The 22425-nt window shown below is 38.1% G+C and overlaps 1 protein-coding gene across 2 annotated transcripts in view; it reads right to left on the bottom strand.

Moving 5' to 3' along the window:
- Positions 1 to 6643: 6643 nt before the first annotated feature.
- Positions 6644 to 22425, bottom strand: part of LOC136858548 (nose resistant to fluoxetine protein 6) — a 233412-nt gene continuing 217630 nt past the window's right edge. For both annotated transcript variants that reach the window (XM_067138166.2, XM_067138168.2), the window contains 3 exons: positions 16643 to 16817; positions 7203 to 7345; positions 6644 to 7121 (listed from right to left, as the gene is read on the bottom strand). In XM_067138166.2, the coding sequence (XP_066994267.2) occupies positions 6981 to 7121; positions 7203 to 7345; positions 16643 to 16817 (459 nt within the window). In that variant the 3' untranslated portion in view covers positions 6644 to 6980. The remainder of the gene's footprint in view (positions 7122 to 7202; positions 7346 to 16642; positions 16818 to 22425) is intronic.

Genomic DNA, 22425 nt, shown 5'->3' on the forward strand with positions numbered 1-22425 from the left:
TCCTATGTTTCTTCTGAACCCAAACTGATCTTCCCCCAACTCAGTTTCCACTTGTTTTTCCATTCTTCTGTAAATAATACGTGTTAAAAATATACAGGCATGAGATACTAAACTAATGGTGCGGTAGTTTTCACACTTGTCAGCACCGGCTTTCTTGGGAATAGGTATAACAACATTCTGACGAAAATCGAATGGCACTACTTCTGTCTCATACATCTTACACACTAAATGTAATAACCTGGTTTTTCCTAAGGAAGTCAGTAATTAAGAGGGAATGTTATCTCCAGGTGCCTTGTTCCTATTTAAGTCTCTTAAAGCTCTGTCTAATTCTGACCTCAAAATTGGGTCTCCCATTTTATCAGCATCAACAGCCACTTCTTGTTCTAGAACCATATCATCTACATCTTCCTTGATACAACTGTTGGTGTTGGATATATTCCTGCCATCTTTCTGCCTTGTCCTCTTTCCCTAGAAGTGGTTTTCCATCTGAGCTCTTAATACTCATACATCTAGTTTTCTTTTCTTCAAAGGTTTTCTTGATTTTCTGGTATGCAGAATCTACCTTTCCTAGGACCATATAACCTTCAACATCCTTGCCCTTCTCCTTCAGCCATTCTTTCTTAACCACCCTGCACTTCCTATCCACTTCATTCTTTAATCGTCTGTATTCATTTCTAGTCTAGTATCTCCTGAGTTATCCAATGATTCTTAGCTGATCTTTCCTTTCTTTCTAACATTTCTTCAGCAGCCCTACTGACTTCATTTTTCATGACTATCCACTCTTCCTCTATTGTGTTTCCTTCAGCCTTTTCATTTAGTTTTCGTACAATATATTCCTTGAAACAGTCCCTCACACTCTTTTCTTTCAATTTGTGTAGATCCCATCTCCTTGCATTCCTTCCTTTCTTCAATTTCTTCAACTTCAGATGGCATTTCATGACCAGCAAGTTGTGGTCAGAGTCCACGTCTGCTCCTGGGAAAGTTTTGCAATCCAGCACCTGGTTTCTGAATCTCTGCCTAATCATAATGAAGTCTGTTTGATACCTTCCAGTGTCTCCAGGTCTCATCCACCTATTGCATGGTTATACCCTCTTCTACTGTTGAGTATCAATATATCCTTAAAACATTGCACCGAGCTCGATAGCTGCATTCGCTTAAGTGCGGCCAGTATCCAGTATTCGGGAGATAGTAGGTTCGAACCCCACTGTCGGCAGCCCTGAAAATGGTTTTCCATGGTTTCCCATTTTCACACCAGGCAAATGCTGGGGCTGTACCTTAATTAAGGCCACGGCCGCTTCCTTTCCACTCCTAGCCCTTCCCTGTCCCATCGTCGCCATAAGACCTATCTGTGTCGGTGCAACGTAAAGCAACTAGCAAAAAAAAAAAAAAACATTGCAATAGAATAACATTTATAATGATAACAAGTGCATCAATATACGAAGCATGTTTTTTAAGTAAGTACTGTTTTTAAATATGGCCGCTGCAGCGCTTCAATCGTCATCCAGAGCATGCACGCTCAGTACATACATCTGTAATCTAACCACAAACATCATTACAGAAGCATTCGCCCACATTTACATTTGTTTGTGCTTATTGAAAATGCCTCTGACAGTTAATGGCCCTGCCAAGTGTGAAGTACGCACTGTGATTCATTTTCTAAATGCAAAAGATGTGAAAGTTGTTGAAATTCATCGGCAGATTAGTGAAGTGTGTGGAGAACACACTATGAGTGAAGGAATGGTAAGAAAATGAGTTAGAGCATTTATAGAAGGTGGTACTAATATCCACAACGAGGAGCGTAATGGGCGACCGTCTGTCATTACTGAAAACTGAAAACTTGGTGCAAAAAGTTGATGCAAAGGTTCGAGAAAACAGATGCTTTACGATTTAATTATTAAGTTATGAGTTGCCTGAAATTTCAAGGAGTGTTCTTTATGAAATTGTGTCAGGCACTTAGATTTTTAGAAGGTATGTTCACGCTGGGTACCAAGGATGCTGACAGAGGTGCACAAAACCAAGCATGTAGGCAGTTCTTTGACTTTCCTTGAGTGGTACAGTAATGAAGGTGATATGTTCCTAAGCCAAATTGTCACTGGTGACAAAACATGGGTGACTTATGTTACATTGGAATCAAAATAGCAATCTATGGAACACAGACACTCAACAGCACCCAAGAAAGTGAAGTGCAATCAAACAATTTCAACTTGCAAACTCAGGTGTACTGTGTTTTGGAATAGGCAGGGTATGTTGTTTATGGATTTTTTGCACCAGGGTAACACAATAAATGCCGTGACTTGTTGTGAGACCTTACGTAAACTCCGTCGTGCAATCCAAAACAAACAGTGTGGCGTGCTCACAAGGGGGATTCTTTTGCTTCATAACAACATAACAGCTAATCGAACCTGATACCTCATCGCTTCACTTGGTTGGGAACAATTTGCATCCTCCATATAGTCCTGACCTAACATCTAGTGACTACCACTTGTTCCTGTACTTGAAGAAGCATTTAGGAGGTCAGTACCATGATGGTGGTGATGACGATGATGACCGAAAAACGACCGTGCTGCAGTGGCTGGCACATCAGGCAGCAGATTTCTATGAGGATGGCATACAGAAGCTGTTTTCACGATGTGACAACTACCTTAATATGCCTGGAACTTATGTTGAGAAGTAGTTTAACTCTCTTGTTGCCAGGTGGTAGTGCGAGCATCCGCCCTTTAAATTGCCAGAGCCGATCTGGTCGGCCTTTAACAATCCAGTCGGAAGTTGCCAGAGCTGATTACATAGGCCGGCTTAAAATTCTGTGATATACATAATTTTGACGTGTATACTTTTGTTACAACCTGTAGTAAAGGGGCTACACGTTATTGTGTGCCTGGCCTTGCTTTGGCAGTTCTAAGAGGGTGTTATACCTTTCACAATAGTCGTTCCCTGTGTTTACAAATACCGCTAACCGGTCAGTAAGAGATTGCTCCTTGCAGTGAGTGGATTTGTGACAGGAAAATGGCATGTTGTTCACGTGATATTTTTTCAGCAGGTATTGATGACAATAAATTAATGCAGTATTTGGAACAGTACGAAGTTAACGCGGATGATTTATCGTATAGCGATAGGGAATTTAGTTCAGAGAGTAGCGACGAAATTATACCGGACACGTCCGCAGAATCACCGCAGCTAAAGAAGATACGTTTAATTGTGTCTAACAGCACTACTCTGAATATAGTGGAGATGAAACTAGTGATAACGAATATAATAATGTCTCTGGAGAACATTTTGTGGAAATTTGTCCCAATGAACCCGATAACCTTCCTCAACCTGCCTGTCTCCTTCAAGGAAGTTCTTGGACCTAAACATGTCCTACAGTCTGATTCTCTGCCCATATCATACTTCAGTTTACTTTTCACTTACTCTCTGCTAAACCTTATAGTCACATATAGTCCTCTATCATTACCTAAATGCCGGTCTCCGCGGGCCAAGTGTAGCGTGCCTGCCTCTCACCCGGAGTCCATGGGTTCGATTCCCGCCCAGGTCAGGAATGTTCGCCTGGTCCTGAGGGTTGGTTCGAGGTTCACTCAATCTAAGTGACCCTAAGTGATTGCAATTGAGGAGATATCTGAGGGTGAGAGGGCGACCCCGGTCTGGAAAACCAAGAATAATTACTGAGAGGATCCATCCACTGACCATGATTCACCTCGTAAACTGCAGGTACCAAACTGAGCAGCGGTCGCTTAGTAGGTCAAAGCACATCATGGCTTTAGTGCCATACATTTCTTAATTTTGTAAATTCTGTTGTATTGTAAAATTATTTTTCTAATATATACTACAACCGAAAACGAGAAACTTTTTTTCTGAAAACAAAAAAACTGTAATATCAACCACTATATTTTACTTACTTAATAATTCAGAATTATTTTAATATTGTGTTGTCCGCACGTAGAAAATTTGTTGTCAGTATTTGCCAAACATCGATACATACACGCGAATTTTATCGGTGAGTAAAATTGTCTTGTTTTTACTAGTGACATATGTTTGAATTTTTATTTTTCACATTTTTATTTTTCTGGTTCAAATTAGTTATTATATATAATTTTATTTAGAAATACATTATACATAATTACGTATATTCTTTTGTATCGTAAATGATTTTTTCAAAGGAGATATTGAGAGAGAAAGTGCGAAAATATTTTTCTCTTCGTAAAAATCAACGTTATCGACAACTATAAATCAACAATAAAACGTCTTTGACTCTTTATATCACTCCAAACCGGTTTCTTATTCTACGTAGTCGATATGTAGAAAATTTCATGCTGGTATTTGCTATACACCGGCAGATATCCGCGAATTTTAAAATACATGTATTTCCACAGAAAACGGCCTGGCACTTTACAGCAGTAGAGTGGAGGCGGACCTCTGGCCTCTTCCAGCTGATGGGGAGCGGCCGACCAGATCGGCTCTTGGCTTCAAGAGGGTTAAGATACAGACTTACATGTAAAAAAAAATGTTTAAAAAATTGCATTACTTTTTTCTATATCAAAAGGTAACTCACTTAAAAAACATGTCTCATAATACACAACAGAACAACCATATAGCAATTCAATTATAAGAGTCTGATGGCTTGTAATCAATTAAAAACAATGGCTGATGATATACAAAATATGTATGATGGCCTATGCCACATGCTACTTCGCTATTTAAAACAAGCGGAAAACAGGTAAAGCACCATCAACTTCCATCTCTCTCCAATGCTACCGAAGTAAGGTTCTCCATGTAACTGAAACCGAGGAAAGACAGCAGCGGGATTTTATTTGAAACTATCTCATTTTATTATTGTATAAAGAAATTAATTTTGATATTGTGTAAAATTTTATTCTATTGAATTGGACACTTGGACTGAAGAACATTTTATTTGACTCTTTAAAAATATCTTATTATGTTTGTTTCTTTATATGTGTTTATATACAGAAGACTTATTTACATATGATATTCAATTTCATGATGCTCACAGTCTTAGAAAGGCTGAGAGTACTTGGTCCACTCCTTGAAATTGACCACATAAGCAACTAAAATAGTGCTGGTTGGATAATATACAGTAAATAGCACTAAGAAACGCATCTACTTGGCAGCCAGAAGATGCAACCAATTGGACTAAGTGGTGTTCAGTGATCCATAAAGTGGATTCTGAGACAACAGGATAACTGTTATTAATTATGTCAAGGTCCACCTTGTCAATGCAATTCAAAATCTAGTATGTATACTAAGCCATCAAATACATAAATATATATAAGTACATGTTTTGAAAATGTTTGAACTTTTAATGTTGTCATTGTATTATTGTTTTTATCCAGTATTTTGTTAGGACAAAAATAATTTAAAATAAGGTCTTTTACATTCATGTGATTTTAATCTGTAAGCTGAAGAAGAGAATTTTAATTCTTGAAACATGTACTTATATATATTTATGTATTTCATGGTTGTAATATTCTAGATTTTGAATTGTATTGACAATTTCACAACTAAGTATTTTTTATTTTCCACCTTGTCGATACATTAAATTGCTTAAGGCAACTTATTGGTTAAAAGTGGTACATGTTTCATATATTATAAACATCTTCAGCCACATAACACTGTTTAGATGAAAAATTCATATACCGGTAATGACAAAGTATCAATGCTTTAGAGGAAGTGTTCTTAAAATTAATATAAGAAGATTGACAATATTTAAAACAAAATACTTCAAGTGAAATTATATTATATTATATTATATTATATTATATTATATTATATTATATTATATTATATTATATTATATTATATTATATTATATACTTGGTCTTCCCACCATCCTTTTCCCTGCCACATGTCTCTCCAAGTTAACATATGCTATCCTTCTTGGCTCCATCTTCATTACATGCCCAAACCACCTCACTCTGGACATGCTGTCCTTATCTAACAATGATGTAACAATCCGTGCTTCCATCCTAACCACATCGTTCCTTAACTTGTCCAGTTTGGTTAAAATTCCCATTTAAGATATTCCTCCCAATATCCTGCCCTCATTCATAAAGGACACATCATGCTATCACAATCCTCCCACACATAGTATTTTGAATGCTTAAGGAAATTACAGAATGAAATGTATTAGTAGCAAATTGGGTGCCTCAAATACAAGATAAACAACATATGCACAGCAGAAAGTGATTCCTGTGTAACCTAGGAAGTCTGCTTCCTGTAAACAAATACAAAATTAGGTACCATATTATTCTTCAAACTTTGTCATTATATGAATTTTTCATCTAAACAGTGTTAGGTGGCTGAAGATGTTTATAATATATGAAATATGTACCACTTTTAACCAATAAGTTGCCTTAAGCAATTTAGTGTATCAACAAGGTGGAAAATAAAAAATAGTTCTGATTCTTTGTAAGTGCAATACAGACCATGAAGCTGATTTTATGTAATTGTATTGACAAGGCAGACCTTGACATAATTAATAACACTAATTAAGTCAATATGGACCATTGGCGGCCATCATGTTCAAGCTAATAGATACAACAGGATAACGCAAAGGAGATAATAGTGGATGTGATTTGTGAAGGAATGGGAGATTCTGATATTTCCGTGTGTTGTTTCATATTCTTTGCACTAATATTTTGAGCAATTTAATACATTTTATTTCCAAATGGCTTTTTTTTTGTACATGACCTAACTGATATTAAGAAAACATGATGCTATGTAAATCTGTGGAATTCATTGTTTGATGTACAGTACAGTATTTACAGGAGTTTATGCAAGATCTCCTACAAATTTCTATATATTTCTCTGTGGAAAAAGTTTCTATTTATTCAGGCTAGAGAAATAACACTTCAGTCCATTCCTAAGCAGTTCACTTTGGTTTCTTCTTTACTTACTGCATGAACAGTTGTGAAATCCTTGATCTCATCATGCCATTTATAATTAGCATTGTGAAGGCCAGGAGGTCACTATGTTCCTTCACTAATTTTTCTTTTAGCATGGCCTCGCAGTACCCACTTCATTAGTAGCAAATTTGGTGCCTCAAATACAAGATATAGAACATATGCACAGCAGAAAGTGATTCCTGTGTAACCTAGGAAGTCTGTTGCCTGTAAACAAATACAGAATTAGGTATTATTCTCCAAAGTCCCAAACAAAGAAAAAAGCCATATGTCTCCTAGAGTACTTACCATTGTATTTAAGTCGATATGTTGTGTAGTTTCACCATATAAGAACACAGAGGTCATTATCAATGGGTTGAGGAGATAGGCACAGTATGTAAGACGACTAAAAGGAACCCATCCTCGGAATGACAACACAGTGTTGATGATTCCTGCAATGACATTTCATTCTGTAATTTCTTTAAGCATTCAAAAATACTATGTGTGGGAGGATTGTGATGTGTCCTTTATGAGTGAGGGCAGGTTATTGGGAGAAATATCTTAAAATTTGTGTGTAAACCATGTAATTTCAGTTGAGTTATATTGCATTAGTCTTCTTCTTTTTCTTCTTCTTCCTGACCTTTTCTCAGTTACCTGAGGTTGCCATTTTATATGGATTTAGTCCATTTTTATTGCCGGAGGCCTTCCTGGTGCCAACCATATATGGAGGTGTGTGTTCACTATTGTGAGTTTCTGTGGTGGTTTGTAGTGTAATGTGTTGTATGTAAATGAAGATGAATATTAAGGCGAACACAAATGCCCATATAAGGGTGAGGTATGGGGGTAGATTCTCCCCTATGAGCTAAAGGAATTAACCAGACATGGTTAAAATTCTCAGCTTGGCCAGGAATCAAACCCCAAGTGTCGTATGTACGCTATCTTACTCTTAACCTAACCCTTGTAAAACTTTCAATTATTATATTTAATATATTTTAAGTACAACTGACATATGATTTCCCTGTAAATATGTATTGCAAATTAATATACCCTCAAAATTTGTTCAGTCAAAACTGTAGAAAACTCTCTAATATTTGTATATTGGGTATAATCCACTATCATTCTGTTACATGTGGAGGTTTATGGAAGGTTACCATTAAATGTTATTATCCAGATACATGTGGAAACTTATGGAATTTTGTAGATTTCTTCCTCATGGTTTTTCATATTGTAGTTGAATCATCATCATCATTTTACAGTTCCAGTTTCCCGGGTACTGTTGGCGAGCCTCTTCCATTCTGTCTTATTGAGATACGTTCTGTCATTAATGACGTCCTCTAGTGTCCTTCCCTGATCTGCAATGTCCATCTTTACAATGTCCATCCAGTGGGTTCTTGGTCTTCGCACCATCCGTTTCCCTGCCACATGTCTCTCCAAGTTAACATATGCTGTCCTTCTTGGCTCCATCTTCATTACATGCCCAAACCACCTCAGTCTGGACATGCTGACCTTATCTGACAATGATGTAACAATCCGAGCTTCCATTCTAACCACATCATTCCTCAACTTGTCCACTTTGGTTTTTTGAATTGTAGACCTAAGGAACTTCATCTTGGATGCCTGCAACATTGATGAGTCTTTCTTAGTGAAGGTGCAGGTTTCAATTCCATAGGTTATGATTGGTATGAAGTACTGGTTGAACACCATCAGCTTTGATTTTGTTGGTACTTTGGGATCCCAGAGGAGTGTTCATACTTGATGATAAAAGTGGAGCTCTTCTGCATTCTGTTTGCCACCTCCTTTGTCGCTAGTACCTCGAGATATTTGTAAAGCTTTCCACACTTTCTATTCGATAGTTTCCTAGTATGATGTTCGCTGGCCATCCCTCTCTGTTTATTGCCATCACTACTGTTTTGAGTTTGCTTATCTTGAGATTGAACTCCTGGAACTTAACCTTCGATTCATTGAGTCTCAACTGTACTTGTTCCTCAGTTTCTCCCCAGATCATAACATCATCAGCGAAGGCCGTTGCATTTAGTCCACCAGAGGTTTTCTTGATGTTCTTCATTATGTCATAGTGCACTGCCTTGCTGGACTCCACTTTCAGTCTTGAACCAGGATAAATGTCCATCACCCAATTGCACATAGCTGGTACAGTTCTCATACAGCATCTGAACTTTCCTCACCAGTCCCTCTGGCACATTCCTTTTCCTCAGGCATTCCCATATCTTCTCTCTTGCAGTGCTGTCATATGCTTTCTCAATGTCAAGGTAAACTATAAACAAATCTTTGCTTTTTTCCCAATATTTTTCCATTAACATATGGACACTGAAGATTAGGTTCGTTGTGGACCTGTTAGCCCTGAAGCCATACTGTTCCTCTTCAAACTGTGGCTCTAAGATGACTCGCAATCTGCTCTCTAAGATTTTCTCATGAATCTTAAGCCCATGAGAAAGGAACGTTATTCCCCGGTAGTTGGAACATTTTTGGCGATTTCTTTTCTTAAACAGGGGGATTATGATACCCTTGCTCCAATCAGTAGGTATCTTGTCATCTTTCCAAACTGCATTGAGCACTCTGTGTAGCCACTGTAAACCCTGGACTCCTGCTGCTTTAATCATGTCCGTGCTGACTTCATCGATTCCTGGAGACTTCCCTTGCGGCATCTTCTTAAGAGCTGCTTCTGTTTCTGCCCATGTAATGGGAGGCTCCTCTGTGCAGGTTTCAACAGCTGGTTCTTTTGTTCTCTGATCTGCTTCTGTCCTGTTCAATAAGTGATCAAAATGATTCCTCAGAAGCTCTCTGATGTCCTCTTCTTTCCTGGCCAGGTTTCCATTAGGATCCTCAATTGCGTTGATGGTTTCAACTGAATTCCTTTTGTTTTTGATCACTCTTAACAATAGTTTCATATGTCCTCTGCTGTCTTTCTTCAGTTTTTGAGTAAATTTCTCCCAGCACTTAATCTTCTCCTCTTCTACTACTCTTTTAACTTTCAATTTCTTGTCCCGGTAAACTTGCTCAAGGTCTCTGATCTTCCCCTCGTCCCTTACCTGTTCTGTCTTGGATTTCTCTCTGTCTCATTCTTTTCATGCTATATTCCTTTCCTTTATTGAGGATCTTACTCTTTCATTCCACCAGGGTGTCTCTCTTTCCCTTACTCTCGCACTTGTCTTCCCACAAACCTTTATTGCTTCTTTTATCAAGGTGTTTTTAAATCTTGTCCACTCTACCTCACCACTCTGCACTTCTTCTGTAGGCAGTTGTCCTCTTATACGGTCCTGATAGTCGGTCCTTTTTCCAATCTGTTGTAGTTACCACACCTTAATCTTAGGTAATCTCCGTTGTTATCTTTGGTACATTAATGTCTTTCTGATCTGCTACTAATAACCGGTGGTCGCTATTGAGGTTCTCACTTGGAATCACCTTGACATCAGTCACAAGTCTACTTCTTTCTTTATCTGTAAGACATAGTCAATGACAGTCTTGCTCTTTCCATCCCAGCTGTAACAGGTAATCCTGTGACTGACTCTCTTGTTGAACCAACTGTTTCTTTACTACCAAACAGACTCTTATGCAGAAGTCTAGGAGATATTCCCCTTATGAATTCCTTCTCCCATAACCATGTGGTCTCGTCACCTTCTCATAGCCATTCTTGTCTGTCCCGAGCTGTGCATTGAGGTCCTTGATGATGATTGCCCTCTCTTCACTGATGGTCTATTCTAGGTCTTCGAGAAACTTGTTCTTTTCATCTTGACTGCAACCCATCTGAGAGGCATACACTTGAACGAGTGTCAGCTTCTCTTTCCCAAGGTGGACTGTTGCCTTTATAACCCTCTCTTTGATGTACTAGATCTCTGTAATACCATCTAACTCTTTAGACAATATCAATCCTACTCAATTTCTCATCTCTCTGTTGTTACTATTCCAGTGGAGGGTATAGTTTTTCCTCAACTCTTTCTTCCCTTTACCTTTCCATTTAGTTTCCCTCAGTCCTAGGATTGATTATTTCCTTCTCTACATGATGTCCACTAACTCTTCAATTTTGTAGTTGAATATTCAAGTTTAATCTACACTGGAGTACTGCAGTCGAGAGGCTGGTCGATCAGTTGTTCCTTGTATGTTCAGGTGTGTTCTTTTCAGAGCATTACAAGAACATTTCCAGAAGTTAGAGATTTCTAGAATAGCTGTCAAATGGTGTATATATATATCGAACTGATGACCGAGAGGCTGGGTAGTTAGTTGGTCTTGCCTTGTGATGGTGAAGTGAATAATCAGCATGAGAACTTGTGGATATCTGTACTATGAATTGCTTCAGTGTATTTTTCTTAATAGTATTGCAATGTTGTTTATAACTGTGTGTAACTGTGTAGTCGTTAAGCAAACTGAGTGGAAATTGTGTGTTAAGGAGTAGACTCAGTGACAATAAAGTGATTTTCCAATCAAGAAGTGAACGTATCTCATGTGATATTTATTTGCACCATATAAAATCTCATTGAGAACGATACAAGGCCATCTGAACTGAAGGCCACTACACTGACTATTCAACCAAGTAGCTGGACAGTTGTGCTGCATTAGTAAATACAGTACATACAAATGAAGATGAAAAAAGCAAAACTGTAAAGGTTGTGCATATGTACATGTATCATACTTTCACAATTTTCAAGACTGCTAGCCTTTTCAAGTGTTCAGGTTTGCTGTTTGTCTTTCTGTTTGGTCTCTTGTACCAGGAAAACTGTTGTATATACCTCAACATTTAGAATTACAAATGCAGGCCCTGCTTTTAGAGGATAATTAATTTAATAAATATTTACTGTGCATAAGTATGCATAGTTACAAAATTTACATTCAAGTACTGTTTTCAGTGGCTATGTCAGTGATGGACCTCATCATTTCATTGCACTGTATGATATCTTGTACAATGTCTAAAACACAATCCGCACACACATAAGTGTTGATTTAACAACCTCTGAGAAAACAGGGCTAATAAGGGTCTGACGATCAATACAATTGATTTTTCAGTGATAAACCTGACAGATATTTTCATTTAGTTATCGATTATAGGAAAGTCAACAGCTGAATTTGTATGACAAATATACTCTGAAGAGGCAAGTAAGATTTACCTGGCCCTCTTCCCCCGCTGATGACCACGATTAGATCTGCTATGGCCAGCCGTGACGGTTGGTGCAGACAATACAGATGCACATGTGACAAAGAGGACTTCGAGCAATACAGGAAACTTAGGAACAAAGTTAAACAGCTAATCTGAAATGGTAAATACCACTACTTTCAGCAGTTAGTGGCAAATAATAATTTAGCTCAAACTTGGAAGAAACCGTCCCAAAAAAGAACACACTGCCTTGAACTCTCAATCAAATTACTGCCTAGTCACCAGTCTCCCAGCCCTCTCAAAACCACTTGAATGTCTGATCTATGCACAAATAACTGAATACTTCACCCAGAGTCCCCTCCTTGACCCTTTTCAATCCAACTTTAAAAACAGGACATAGTACCGCAACAACATTACTGTGAGTTACAGACGATATCAGACATGCAATAGACCAACAATATGTGACTGTAGCAACACTACTAGACATAACCCTTAAATGCACAATTTATTATTTCTTTCAAATACTATTTTTTTATTCCAAAAGTAATACATTATTATTTATGTCAATTTTTTAATTTTTTTGTTTGGATCAGTCAAAATGTTAATAGTTTTGGATGTTTTATGTACCAGAATATGCAAAGCTATATGATTACTGTAGTTACTGCCACATTTGAGTCTTAGGGATGTCCTTTCTCACAAATTTTCTGAGGTAAACAACATTTTAATTGTTTTACCTTAGCTGTTTGAAGTTTATACCACTCCAGCTGATTAGCAAGAAAAATCATAAAATAAAAGATTGTTCATTTTTTTGCTACACGAGCAACACCTATAGCGAGTTCGTCTCTAAGGTGGATGTAAATGCACACTTGCAAACTCGTAACGTAGATATAACAAGCAAGTATGCAATATGCAATGCTGTGCACTTAAGGGGGCTGATACACCTGGAATGCATGCATTTTGTAAATTACTCTATATCTATGGAACCATAACAGGGATTTGAATTAAACTTTATACCCTTATAATAAAAAATGCTGGGCTTTCATTGTATGTATAAAATTTTAAAATTCAATATATATAAGTGTAATAAAATTTGCAGATTACAATATTTAAAAAATATTTCTTGAATGTTACAAAAAACAACATTTCTTGAAAACTATCAATGTGATTGGCATAAACTTTTTTTTCCCTTAAAGACAACACTAAATTACCAAGAATAGACCTCTATAAACTTACTTGAAGAATAAGTTACACTTTTATAGGTATTTAATTTGAATATTTAAATAAGTTAAGAATTTCACATGATGTTTTAGATGCACTGAGCATATTTTTCAAAGGACTTCAATTATTGAGGTTCAACCTTTGTAATTTAGTTCCAACAAAGGGAATTCTAAATTTCATGCATTTTGGACCATTAGTTCTTGAGTTACTGCATTTTTTGTGTGAAAAAAATTAAACTTTTGGGAAAATAGCTCTAAACATAGTATGTACATTTTCACTCACACATAACACTAGAAGACACCTGCTGCATATTTAGTGCCCTCTATCTCCATGGCCTTGCCATGTTCTTCCATCCTCAGCCTCCTTCTTGTCCTTTTTTCTACCTTTGAAGACTCTCAAAGAGGTTTTTCAGCAAATTTGACCCGAAGAACATCTCTTTCAGAGAGAGCAGATGTTGCACATTTCCCAACTTTGATGCCTAAACATTCTAGCACTTCCACTTTACTTTTATTACCATCATTAAAAGAAGACACAGCTTCAGCACCTGCAATTTTCACAACTATCCTCCCTGAATTTGAGATTTTAGGGCAAACAGTCCATACTTTGTTGTTAAAGGACTCATTACCATTTTGAGTCCGACCTTTCAGATATCTTAGGAAGTCAGTCGCAGCAAGGTCTTAGAATTTTGGCTTCTTCTTCTCTTCTTCTTCTTTTCTAGCCTATTTCAATCCACTGCTGGATATAGGCCTCTTCCATGTGCTTCCATCGTCTTCGGTCTTGAGCCACTTGGAACCAGCGTGTTCCAGCCAACAGCTTTATGTCGTCGAGCCATCTCTTCAGGGGTCTTCCAATGCCTCTCTTGTGTCCCCATGGTCTCCAGTGAACAATCCTAGAGGTCCACCTGTTGTAGTCTTGTCGAGCTACGTGTCCTACCCATTGCCATTTTAGTCTTGCTACTATCTCTAGGATGTCTGTTACATTAGTTCTTCTCCTGATGTCCTCTGAACGGATCTTATCCCTAAGGCTGATCCCTAGCATCTGTCGCTCCATGGCTCGTTGTGTTCGCTGAAGCTTGCGAGCACTTTCCTTCGTCAGAGTCATCGTTTCCAGACCGTAAGTTGTAACTGGCAGCACGCACGTATTATAAACCTTGGTCTTCAGGTTAATTGGAACATCCTTGGCTTAATTGTCTTCATTATAGCCATTGGAATTGGGTGAGGGTGCTTATACTCCTTCTCAGTTCTATTTGCCACTCTTACCATCTTCTAATTTTATGTCAGCCATCTTCTTCTTTTGTCTGAGCTTGATAGCTGCAGTTGCTTAAGTGTGGCCAGTATCCAGTATTCGGGAGATAGTGGGTTCGAACCCCACTGTCGGCAGCCCTGAAGATGGTTTTCCGTGGTTTCCCATTTTCACACCAGGCAAATGCTGGGGCTGTACCTTAATTAAGGCCATGGCTGCTTCCTTCCCAGTCCTAGCACTATCCTGTCCCATCGTCGTCATAAGACCTATCTGTGTTGGTGCGACGTAAAGCCAATAGCAAAAAAAAAAAAAAAAAAAAAATAGCTTTTGTCTGAGTCTTACAAACTTGACACAATTCAAAACAAAACCTCGTGTTTAGGTTTCAGACACAGAACAACAAAGCAAGACAAGCCCAGACTATCATTTCCGGTTCAAAGGATAATTATTAAATGGTCCTGATGCCTTCCCAAAACAGTGAAAATTGGTGGAACACACAAATACCACGCCCATGCAGCTGACAGTTCAGTACATGCTTGAATTTAAATCGAAATATCTTCATCAAAATTGGAAATTTCGCTATAAAACTTCAGATTTAGATAAAGAAATGTGTATTCTTTCATTTGAGATCAAAAACAAAAAAATGAAAAAAATTCATATTTCCAGGTATGTCAGCCCCCTTAAGAGATAACCAGTGTCTGACACAGCCCTGAGTTACTACTGCACATACTCTGTAGTTTCAACTTTAATATGACATCCTCTTAGCTCCTACCTCACTGACCACCTGCAACAAATATCAGTGGGAACAATGTACTGAGGATGGCATAACAAATCAATAGATGTCCTGCAGAAGTCATTTTTGGGACCACTTTTATTTGTCATTAATGTGAATGACATATGGAATGCATAGAAATATAGCAAGTATCACATCTATGCAGATAATCTTCAGATTTATTATCACTCTTATCCACAAGACATGCATATAGCCATTGACAGAGTAAATTTTGACTTACGATGACTCAGTAAGTATGAGAAAAATAAATAAATCCTAACAAAACTCATGACTATAATATTTTGTACCAAAAGAAACCTTAATTAACTAAAAAGTAGACATGTACCCCCAATTATTTTAAATGATGCTGTCGTGCCTTACTGTATGTCAGTAAGAAACTTAGGTGTTATAATGACTGAGACACAAAATTGGATTGAACAAACGACAAATACAGGCTGTAAAATTCATAAATCCCTTCTTTCCTCTCAAACGCTACCTACTCTTATTATATTTTCAAAATATCTTAAAATACAACTGGTACAATCACTAATCTCACCTGTTCTAGAGTACTGCAACACTGTACTTATGGATATATCTCAAGATAGTAGCAGGTAAGATGCTCAAATGGAGTTTAAACACTTGTATTAGATTTATACTTAAGCTGCGATATGATTGTCGCATTTCACCTTATTACAGGGAGTTGTCATGGCATTATGTGCACAAGCGTCGTAGTCTCCACATATTATCCCTTCTGCATGGAGTTCAAAATTCAATTCTAGCATATTGCCTATCATCAAAAATTAATTACCTCTCTTCCTATCATAACCATTGTATATAATCTGGCTCCTCTTTAACTACATTTTTAAGTCACTCCAGGGCTTATACCTGTTCCTTCATAGGCACTGCTGCTATAATTTGGAATACCCACCCCCTACCAAATTAGAGATTTTCATTCTTGTAGACGATTTAAGATGGATTGCTGAATGCTTCCAACTGACTTGCATGATGAATGAAATGTAAAAGAGTGCATGAATGAGCACATTTCCCTAAAAATTATAAATGTATGTGCTATGTAGTTATTGCTTCTTTTATCATTACAATTGTTAGTTTCAAAATTGTTCTTATTTTCATTTATATTGTCATGTTTTACAGTCTGCAATTATTTCTATTTTTACTATCTCCATATTTGCTGTTAAAATTACTGTATTACATAATTTCTATTACATAATTTTATAATTTTAATGTTGTAGTTAGATGTAAGAAAAGGCCTTGAGCCCTAATTTCATCATGAATAAAGACAAATTATGGTACTTACTTACTTACTTGCTAAATAACTTATTTACTTACTTACTTTTTTACTTACTTACATACTAAATTAACACAGTATTTTGGAAAGTTATATAAATTATTTCTTACCAGCATGATGTGTGCAACATGCTATCATAATCCACGCCAGACCAACACCCCAGGCTGTACGACTGAGTCCTACATAAACAGCTGCAGTCAGCGGAGAGAGGTTATGTTCATAGAGTCCAAACAAAACTGAGACATTACATGCTGCACCCAAGAGCCAGGCAATAATCACAGAATGCTGAAACAGATCATGTGTTTGTGAAAGTATCTTTTTTTTTTTTAATTGCAAATTTTATTAACCCTGGAACAGTCGCTTAGTGGCATTCAGTGCCACAGACGTGAATTTTCTGGAACTACTGGGTCTCTGTCGGCCAGAAGGGCTGACTGCGGCATGTATTCCTAGACAGACATGTCTCCAATGGGAGAGGCTACTGGTGCCTTGGTTCCTTCCTGCCAGCTACTGTGTCCTGAAGAGGGAAGGTACTTGTCTGTGGCACTCCACTGCAGGTGCAACTATCAAAGTTGGCAAAAACTTCAGGAACTCTCAGTTAATGTTAGTCATATTTAATGAATAAATCAAATCATATTCTTTTCATTTTAATACTAGAGGACCCATGCTGTTCCACAACATTAATTATAGATAGGTCAGATAACGTGCCTTGGTATGGAATTGCTTCATGTGTTGCCCGGGTACCTTTTCTTAATGTTTACTTCTAGAATTTATATTAACTGTCAATTATGTGTGAAGTGAATTTTTATAGATTTATTTATTGATACTTTCTGAACTATTTTGTAATTTTAGTGTTATTGTTATGTGCTCAATTTAAAGTGTTAGTTTTAGATTATTTTGTTCTGCATGGAAGTTTGTCTTCGTTGCAGCCCATATTCTTGAGGAAGTAGTTGATCCTCTCCAAATAAATAAAAACTGGGTTGTCACCAATTAGCCTAGTGAACCTGAAAACTGTGGATTCAAAACCAACCTTGGTAGTTTTGGACACTTTTCACTTTCTTTCTTCAGTCCTTCTGATCCCCCATGCTGATGCAAGCTGAACTTGGAATTAACAGCATCCAGAGTGTCACAATTCATATCAGCAACCCCAAAAAGTATGGATTTGACACTGATATTGGTCGTTTTCAATGATTTTTAAATGTCATTCCTTCCTAACCTCTAACCGTAAGGGTACTAGGGGTGTCTTACCCCCACAGCTTTTTTTCTTTTTGCTACTTGTTTAATGTCGCACTAAAGCATCAAAGGTGTTTGGCAACGGACAGAAAGGAAAGGGCTAGGACTGGGAAGGTAGCAGCCATGGCCTTAATGAGGTACAGTCCAAGCATTTGAGAAGCCACAGAAAACCAAGTTTAGTTGAGAGCTATTCTGACAAGTTTAGTTGAGAGTTATGCTGAAACATACACACCTACATCCATAATCTCATTCATTTTGGACATTTTCTTTTTTACCCTTTTTCTCCCCCCAATGCCAACAGAGAATTAAACAGCATCCGGAGTGTCACTATTAATCTCAGCAACCCCAAAAACTATGGATTCAACACTAATATAGGTCGTTTTTAATTATTTCTACATGTCACTCCCTCCTCACTCCACCCCTAGAAGTGCTAGGGGTGTCTTACCCCAACAATATTTCTCTTCAGATAGTATTAAATCCTATTTACCAAGTTTTGTTGAAATTGTAGGTTTGCCAATAGTCACCTGTCATTTTTAATCATTTAGTTTGCCGATATCTTTACGTAGAGAATGTGTTGTGGGCAAGGGCAAGCCTTCACCAGAAATTATTGGAATGGTCATTTAGTGATTTGACTTTAGGATTACTCAAAGTTGACTGAACTTAGAAGCTTATCAATGCGTGATGATTCACTGGTACGTAATTCTGAAGAGAATAGGAAAAAAAGAAGCAAATCGATCCAGTAGAACAGCCGGACAGACTGAACGAAGCTGTTTTTAATAAACTTTTTTAATATACAGTATAGATAAAACCCCATGGCACTACAGCCCTTGAAGGTCCTTGGCCTACCAAGCAACTGCTGCTCAGCCCAAAGGCCTGCAGATTACGAGGTGTCATTTGGTCAGCACGACGAATCCTCTCAGCCGTTATTTTTGGCTTTCTAGACCAGGACCGCTATCTCACCGTCAGATAGGTCCTCAATTCTAATCACGTAGGCTTAGTGGACCTTGAACCAGCCCTCAGGTCCAGGTAAATATCCCCGACCTGGCCGGGAATCGAACCCGGGGCCTCCGGGTAAGAGGCAGGCATGCTACCCCTACACCACGGGGCCGGCAACAATATAGATAATGTTGTTAATAACTTCAGTTCGCAATATGAATTAGAATGTTAATTTTTCATAGCAAACATGAATTGCAAAGGAAAAATCAGTGTCAGTGATACTGAAAACTTTGAACATATTGTTCAAGACATTTTAGCAGAGTGCTCTAAGGAAGAGGAGGAGCCAGGTGACTGAAGAATTCCATTAAAGTGACATCATTACTGAAGAAGTGGAACAGGACGATACTACTAGAGATTCCAGGCAGTTCGACAAGGAATGTGATGAACCAATGAAGGTGAACTCTGAATTCCAGTTTTTTAATTGCAAAGGATAATGAAACATGATTTGTTAGCCATCCTAAAAAAAAAAAAAACAACCAGTAAGACAAGGCCAAAGACATAATTAAAATTTTTCCTGGACCCGGCTGAGCTGTACGGGAAGCTAAAAGTCACCTGGAGGTATTTCAGAGGTTCATTTGACTGAACATGATTGATAAAATTATGTTTTTTACACCAATATATTTATAGAGAGCAAAAGGTCTAAATATGGAAGGAGCAGGGCTAGAAGGGAACAATCATATGAAATAAATTTCATTTTGGTCCGTATCCTTGTTGATAGTGCTGATAGTACAAGGAAACAACTTAAGTGGAAATCGAAGCTCTGTTAGGCACACTTTTTTACTAGCCATAAAGAAAGGCAACTGCATGAACGTTCTTGAGTTGTAAAGTGCTGACGGTACAAGGGTGATAATTTGAGGGCTCTTTTCAGTTTTAGGTAATTTTTACTTAAGAGCTCTCAGATTTGATGATCTTATTACTAGACCTGAGTCAATGAACGGACCTTCTGACAGCTAAAAGTGGACTTCATGATGAGTTTATTTCCAATTGTAAAAACAAATAATTTCACACCAAGCAAATGCTGGGGCTGTACCTTAATTAAGGCCAGGCCGCTTCCTTCCAGCTCCTAGGTCTTGCCTATCCCATCGTTGCCATAAGACCTATCTGTGTCGGTGCGACGTAAAGCCCCTAGCAGGAAAAACAAATATCATCCAGGGGAATTTGTAATCACTGATGAAATTATGAATCCTTTTTAAGGAAGATGCAGTTCTATCCAATGCATACCTCAGAAACCTGCCAAACATGGCCTGAAGTTATATACATTGTGCAACAGATGCACATTTTACACCCAGACTTTTGGCTCCTCAGGGGCCATTTCACAATTCAAATTCACCCATAGCTGTAGTAAAGAGGCTTGTACAGCCGATAGTTAATTCCCGGAGAAATGTCAGTTGATAACTATTTCACCAGTTTTCCCCTGGTGGAATATCTCTTGCAAATGGATGTCAACAGTGAGGTTTGCTTCTCCTGAATGCAGAGCTTGGCTCCATAGCCATCACGCATTAACATGTGCAGTCACTTCACTTGGTATTTGTGTTCTATATTCCTTATATTATTACTACATGTTTACTTTCTGACATTTATTTCTTTGAGGTCAAAATTTGAATTTAAGTTCCTCTACTTCGTTGTTTCAATGTGTAACTTTTACTGTTTTGAAAAGTGCCTGATCGAACTTAAAAATACTCTTCCAGAATTTCTAGATACAAAGGATCATGAGATCTCTTTGAATTTGTCAAGAAAGAACAAGTCCACTTTGATGATGTCTGGTATGCATGACACTGCTGTTGTGGATCCTGGTACAGGCAAGCCTGAAATAATTGTTGACTACCATAGAACAAAAGAAAGAGTCAGCACAATCAATCAGAAATATACAATAACCAAGTTAACTATATGCTGGCTAGCCTATGTCCCTATTTTGTCAGCATTTTGACATAGTAAGCATCAATGGAAATATTTTACACTGATTCAACTCTCCTGAGTGAGGAAAAAATAGGAGACATTTTCTAAAAACACTGGTGTTCAAGCTGATGGAAGAACATCTGAGAAACAGAGCAAAATTGAAGAATGTACCTCGTGAAATTCAAATCTTCCTATCAAGCTATAAAGCAGGTGACGGAAAAAAAACTTCTGCACCAATTGAACAACTGGTCCTTGCTACAAATATTCTGTACACAAGAGTAACATAACCACAGTCCACTGCTATCAGTGCCAGAATATTGACTCTCAGCAGTTGAAATTGATTCGATGTTCTAGTGATGTTGTTACCAATGGAAATTGATGAGTGTTCCGTGCTTGATTAGTCCTGAAAAGGACTATGCGTAGATAAGTTCTCTTGCATACTTGTTGCTGTGTAGCAGCAACTTTGTGGAAGAATCATCCTGTTAAACCGTTGCCCAGGGAACGCCCGATTGCATTAACCACAATCTTCGGGGAGGTTTCTTCCTTGATGTGACTTTCGACGGAACCGAAGTACCGCATAACTACAATCCCAAATATCTAGGAATCACTCTGGATCGGTCCTTGACATTCAAACATCAGTGCATCATGTTATCTAAGAAACTTGGCTCCAGAGTGAATCTACTCCGCAAGATTGCCGGAAGTAGCTTGGGTGCGGACGCCAATACCCTGCGCACTGCTGCACTCGCTCTTGTGTATTCTGCTGGTGAATACTGTGCTCCTGTATGGCAAAACAGCATTCACACAACAAAGATTGATGTCCAGCTTAATGAAGCCATGAGAGTTATCACTGGTACTGTCAGATCTACTCCCATTCAGTGGTTACCTGTCTTAGTTAATATTGCCCCGCCAGATCTAAGGAGGAAAGCAGCTAAGGTAAACTTGCTCAAGAAGATCTCTTCTCATAAGAACTCTCCCTTGTACGATGCCCTACAACACCCACCAACAACTCGTCTGAAATCACGCAAACCACCCTGGACTGATTTTAAAAGTATCAGTTCTTTCGACATGACCTATGAGTGGCGACAGCGTCAGCATGAACATCCACCAAACAACGCTCACTTGGTTCAAGATCCAACAAAGAAGGTTGAAGGATTCCAACTGCCGTGTCAAACCTGGTCAAAGCTGAACCGAATTAGGACGGGTCAAGGGAGGTGTGGCTACATGTTGAAGAAATGGGGTTTCCGTTCATCTGCTGACTGTGACTGTGGAGCGGAGGAGCAGATAATGGAACACATTGTTAAGGAGTGCCCACTTCGAGCATTTAACAGTGATCTGAGGCTTCTACACCAAGTGACTCCGAGTGCTCTGGACTGGTTGTCAAATTTGGACATTTCCATTTGATATTAGATTTTTTGTGTACTTGTAAAGCCATATGATATATATATATATATAGTGCCAGAATTTTGTGCATAAAAGTCACTGTGACAAAACATTAAAACATTACACCTTGTTGCCACTGGTGCTGAAGAGAGGACGAAGGAGAAAATGATGAATAAGAGTTCCTATGTTTCAAACAAATTTTCAACATTTCTATTCTATATGTCTACCCCTTAGTACCATTTCTTGATACGAAGTTGGGGATGAGATGAGATTAATTACTAGGCATGTTTTGTGGCCAGATACCCTTCCTGATGTCAACCTTGATTGAGAGGCTAATGATGAAACGAATGATGGTGAATGAAATTGGATAAGCAGGTGGAAGGAATTGAAT

Source organism: Anabrus simplex, chromosome 1 (genome assembly GCF_040414725.1).
Source record: "Anabrus simplex isolate iqAnaSimp1 chromosome 1, ASM4041472v1, whole genome shotgun sequence".
NCBI classification, from domain to species: Eukaryota; Metazoa; Arthropoda; class Insecta; order Orthoptera; family Tettigoniidae; genus Anabrus; species Anabrus simplex.